General features: G+C 50.3%; 1 protein-coding gene across 1 annotated transcript; it reads right to left on the reverse strand.

The window, feature by feature from the left end:
- Positions 1–402: 402 nt before the first annotated feature.
- Positions 403–1,678, reverse strand: LOC125941589 (uncharacterized). The gene is made up of 2 exons (XM_049659372.1): positions 1,021–1,678; positions 403–947 (listed from the first exon to the last, which is right to left on the reverse strand). Exons 1-2 carry the CDS (start codon positions 1,676–1,678, stop codon positions 403–405), a joined length of 1,203 nt encoding a protein of 400 aa, XP_049515329.1.
- Between the last annotated feature and the right edge of the window lie 3,998 nt (positions 1,679–5,676).

Below are 5,676 nucleotides of genomic sequence, written 5' to 3' on the forward strand. Positions count from 1 at the left end.
CACTCCACTAACCCTTTAAAACTAACCCGCCGAGGATGACGAGGCCGCCTTTGACGAAGATAGGTCCTCCTATCGAAACGTTGGCCAGCCTTTCTGAGGCACCTTATCCCTGTTTATAATCCTTATTCCTCGTGTGCTACTCCATTAGTCAGCCATCTTTTTTGATTTAAGAAACAGGAACAGAAAGTTGAGAGTTTACAAGAAAGGGTGAAAAAAAAGAAATAGCCACATAGCTGTCCATGCACGAGGCTGAAGCGCCAGCAGTGAAGCGCTATCGGTGGGCGACGTGACGCTGGTATATCTCGCGTGATGCGGAAATCACGTCGCTGACGGCCAACCTCTTGAACAACTTCAGGTAGGACCGGGAGCAGATCTACTGCATCACGAGGTCGTTGGCCGGGTTCAGTAGCCCAATGCACCTACGATAACTGTGTGTACATGTACTGTCATGTGCTGATATCGCCGTGCCAGATGTAGACGTACGGGCTTGTACTTAGCGACTTTGACCCGGCGTGCCTCGGTGAAAGCCTGCAGGCGGTTGTCGAAAGGACAACAGGCATCAATGCTGACTGTCTCCTCGCCAAGCTCCAGGGCGATGTCAGGGTGAAGGTTGGTGTCTCCGGTTGGCCGGTTGTCGTAGATGATGATGCTAAACCAACCCCGGCACGCAGTACGTATACGCGCCACGATGTGGTTGTGTCGGGCCGTGTACTGCGCACTCTGAGGCATACAGTGACTCAGGACGTGCGGCAGGGTCTCCCTGGCATAACCGCACACCCTGCATCGCTGATCGCGTTCAGCCATCACCCACATGCAGGCTCCGTTAAGTGGAAGGAGACTGAGCATGACCTTGTGGATGATCCGCCAGTCCGCAAACTGGGTGAAAGAACCGGAGTGCATAAAGTGCGAACTGGCGGGATCGGCGGCCACGCACTGCAGGACCTTGCCTGGTTGGGTTTGTCATGGAGGGCTGTTACCCTGTAGGCCGAATGTGTGGCCCGGAGTGTACGGATGACCCGCCTGTGGTGTTTAGGGTTGAGAGCGTGATCACCGCAGGTGAACCGAACTCTGTCCGGGTGGAGCTCCCAGTGTATACATCCAGGCGGCGTGAAGCCTTCCATGCCTCGGTCCATATCGAGCGAAGTTGCGACGCACGCGCCTTAAAATCTCCCTCGGTATAGCCGCTGAGGTAGTCTTCCACGTCTGGTCGCTCCGCCAGCTGATGAAGACGCTTCGAGACCACCTCACGCAGGCCCTCGGACGCCATGTCGCGCAGCTCGAGGTCGCCGGAAGTTAGTAGCTTAAACGCGTTGTCGACACCGCAGATGTCGCTCAGCTCGGTAGCAAGTGGTATTGCCGCCGCCCCCAAGTGAGGACTGCCGTAAATGTACTCGTTCGACGCATTTGCCGGGAGATATAACGTCTTCTTCAGGAGGGGACGCAGAACAACGTCGAGGCGGTGCCAATCGTCCTTGCCGAGGTTGCCGTATCGCATCATGAAGTTCAGTGCCGGGAACACGAACGTCCGTACAGCATACAGGCGCTGCCAGGAGGCCAGCATGGAAGAAAGTAGAACCGTGCCCCTCTGGATCGCCTGGTCCACGATGGTGATATCATTGAAGAGTATCCAAAAGCCGACCGGACGTCCCAGGAACATTTCGGCATTGAAGTCAGCCATGCATGGGGATGGTGGTACCTGCGACTGAAAAAGACGAACGCCCTGTCCCGACCGGACGAGTGCCACTCAGGTGGAGGGAGCAGCATTTGGCAGGGTTGAGCGAAAGGCACAACTCAGTGACGGGCGCCTCCACTCGGCCAATCCGGGCCTGTAGAGACGATGGACCCGCCGCCAATAGCGTAAGGTCGTCGGTGTACGCCAGGATGTTGTGACGGTGATCGCCCCCCTGGATGTCACGAACGATGGGGTCGATGACAAGGTTGAAGAGAAGGCCGCTTAAAGGACAACTCTGACGGATTCCCGCCAAGATGTGAATCGGCGCAGTGGACCCGTCAGCAGCCAGGATCCGGGTACCATTGGCAGTGTACAAATCCTCGATAATGAGGACGAAGTGGCTGCCCGCTCCTGCACCCCGTTGGGCGTCAGGTGAGGAACCGAACCATAGGCATTGGTGAAATCAAGGAACGCCAGGCCACCGCTTCGCCACCGCTGCGGGCCTTGTCCAAGTGCTCCTGAAGGATGTAGTTATACTCAAACACCCTGTCATGAGGGACGAATCCCTTTTGGCAGTGGGAGAGAATCTTATGTGCCCCCAGCCAACCCTGGAACCTCCCTGCGAGGGATTTGGCGTAGAGCTGACGATCGGATCTTAGCCCAAAAGGCCAACCCGCGTCGGTCATGTCTACGTTCGGGGAGGCTGCGTGTAGTGCGCACTCCCGGCGACGATTGCATTCTTGTCTCTGTTCCTGCCTTCGCTCTTCGCAGGCGCGTTGCTCCTCGGGAGTACGGACTCTACGCGGGCTCCCCATTCTGTGCCACCTCTGTGTCGTGAGCTAAACATGTTTAGCCACTCCACTCGGTGAAGGTGGATCACCAGCGAAGCTGCAGCTTCACTGGTGATCCACCTTCACAGAGTGGAGTGGCTCATGATTTTTTTTCTTTTCTTTTCAGTAGTATCTACTCCTCCATAAGCCCGAAGAGGGCCTGCTGTATGTATAAATGAAATAAATATAATAGCTAGTGGCCCCAAGGGCACATAATTTTAGACTGCACTATCTCCGGCATCGGTCGCCCGATATAATACGCATGTATCTCGCCTCGCCGAAAACGTCGTAGTCGTCACATTGTAATCGTTTCGTTTTTGTCATGCCGCTTCGTCACGTTGCCGTCGTCACAACGTCTTTGTCGCCCTGCTGTCGTCGAACCTTCGTCGTCGCACCGTCGTCATCTCCGTCGTCGTCACGTTGCTGTCGTCACAACGTCGACGTCTTCTTCACACTGTCGTCATTCCGTTCCCGCGTCTCACAGTCGTCTTCGTCATGCTGTCATGTCATCATCGTGAAACCATCGTCGTCATCTCATCGTTGCCGTCGTCGTCTTGTCGTTATCGTTACACACGCGCTCGAATCACAGGACACTGTGCATCTCAGCAGTTTTACACCACGAAGCTATCGCATACCACCAGGACACGTGCCACCCTACTAGTCATTCACTGAACCCGTCTGAATGCACGTAAATGTTCGCTGCTTTGCTCCCCGACACTCGAGCATGCAGTAATATCGTCAATATTGTCCCTGTAATACAAAAGTTGAGCAAAAGTAGGATTACAGGCTTGCAGACACAGGCGTTTGTAGTTGCAATGCCTGAATTCGCGGCATTCTTAGCTTCACGGTGATTATGGCTTGGTGAATACCACAGCCGTAACCTGTGCAATGTGTTGTACCTCATGGAATGACCCGCCTTTTCGACTTTGGTGTCGGGCCCATCGGTGATCAGCGATGCCGGGGCCCCGTGCCGAGGCCTCCCAATCCATGCGGGTGGCTGAGGTACGCCACTACCCAAGCTGTGGTAGTGAGGACATATAATGTTTGGTAGTGGGGAATGGCGTGCACGCCAAGCCCCTCGTTTACGAAATCGAAAATAATAACCTCAACCCATGGCAAGCGAGTGCTAGTTAGATGTGGTTGTTCTAAGAATAATATCCAAGTTAGCGAGTAGCCGAAACGCGTCATGTGTGAGGCGAGTGTTGCAACTGGGCTCCTCTTTCGAACGCCCTTCTCTCTAGAATGAAGTCCGCGCATACCTATAGTGGCACATACTCAGTGACCCAAGTTGGCGTTAAAGTGGTCCATTGATCAGAGGCACAAATTGACTGGCACATATGCCCTGTGGACCCAGGGGCCTTGTTACCGAGTGCCTTGTTAATAGTGTCTTCTTTACGAGCTCTTGCAACGTGAATCACTTTCAGTTAACATAAAGGTATTGCAGATCCCTTCGGAATTTGTTGAAATGCCGTTCTTTGTTGGCGCAAGCGTACTCGGAGGTTTTAATGCACAAGACAGCCGAGTAAACTAACCAGGGGAGTAGACATTGGGCTATTTATTGTCTACATCGCGATAGGGCGATTAGCGGGGATGAAAAGACAGAAAGGAAGAGAGAGAAACAGGAAGACCGAAATGTGCACATGGAAGGATCCATGTTAACTATTAGGTACGCAATTCAGCGATAGCGTGTCTTCATGTATTTGTTCAGGGACGCAGAGACGAAAAATGAAAGACTACCGAGAGGCTAAGAGCTTCGCTGTAAAATGGACGGCTTTTCAAACGCGTAGTCGAGCAATATGTTTAGAAGTCTCCCATTTTATTAAAAGAAACCTCTGCTGCAAGACACAAGTGTCGTCTTTTCTGGCAACTCTGAAAACGTAAACACTGTCAAAAATATAAGAGCGCGATACACAGGACAGGGAACAAGACGAAACAACACTAGCAATATCTGTCCGTTGTATTTGAACTATTTTATTCATGATGCTAAACCAACCGGCCTGCGCTTCTGCACCACTGAAACGCCAACACTATTCACAAAAGTCAACACGGGTTGGTACAAATGCTGGAGTTGTGGTAACGACACACTAGCAAAACAAAGGGCCCTTTGTAAAGAGTAGTGACGCTTCTTCAGACCACCTAAAAGTCATCTGGGTAATATCTTTCTGCTTAAAAGTAATGACTGAATGAGTGTGAAGAAGCAAAAATAAAATTAAAAAGAGAATAAAAAAAGTACGTGCTATCGGGAAAAGGTAACAGGCTCAATTGTTTGCCACCACGAATGTTTAGTATTATTTCAAATCAATATATCCCCGGAAACTTGGCCGCAAAATTATAATTCGAGAATAGTTATTTCCCTCCTTTTCCGTAAGTTATGCCACAAGGCAACGGAACTAATTAAAATAAGAAATTATTTGAAGAAAGCATGTCGTTTGATTGGAATAAAGATTTTAGTCCACGCCCAGTACCGTTAATGATGTGTACGATTTTTTTAACGAATAATTTCATTTATTGTCCAATTTTCCGGCTCACGATACCACCACTGGTCGCCAATCCGGCCCTCTGGACAAACGTTTGGAGACCCTTGGTCTAGAGAAATCAGCGCTACCAACCCCTAGGAAACTTTCCTAGATCTAAGGATTTTAGGTCTTCTTTAGGAAATTTTTTTATATATAGGGAAGATCTGAACGAAGGAAAAAGTATTGTACTGCAAAAACTTACATTGCAACATCATTTAGGCTCGAGTGTAGCGACATCATTAAATTCATAAAAGCGAGCTTGTCAGTAAATTTAAGCGATACTTTCGCAGTCTATCTGCATAATAAACAATTTTATCTCCACGAAAGGTATATTGGCAAAGTGAGAAATTGTATCCCAGAATAAACTACGGAAATCTAGGGAATTTCTTAATCCGATTTAGGGAAACACTGTGTTCTCAGTTTGGCAGCACTGAGAGAAATACAGTCGAGCACCTCCACAACGAAATGGCCTGTATAATAAAGGAACAATTCTCTCCCGATTCTGTTGTGAGCCGTGCGGCGCGAGACCTTGACAACGAAGCGACTTGTATAACGTAAGAATTCGGAGGCCCCAAACACTTCGTTATGGATGCGTTCGACTGTAGCCCGAAGAGGAAGAGGGACGAAAGAGGACACGAAAGGGCACATAAAACGCAAC

Source organism: Dermacentor silvarum, chromosome 1, assembly GCF_013339745.2.
Source record: "Dermacentor silvarum isolate Dsil-2018 chromosome 1, BIME_Dsil_1.4, whole genome shotgun sequence".
Taxonomy (NCBI): domain Eukaryota; kingdom Metazoa; phylum Arthropoda; class Arachnida; order Ixodida; family Ixodidae; genus Dermacentor; species Dermacentor silvarum.

Coding starts and splice junctions, on each gene's coding strand:
- LOC125941589 (XM_049659372.1), bottom strand. CDS start 1,678: ATGGCTGACTTCAATGCCGAAATGTTCCTGGGACGTCCGGTCGGCTTT. Junction 948..1,020: donor CTCAACCCTAAACACCACAG/GCGGGTCATCCG, acceptor AAACCCAACCAG/GCAAGGTCCTGCAGTGCGTG.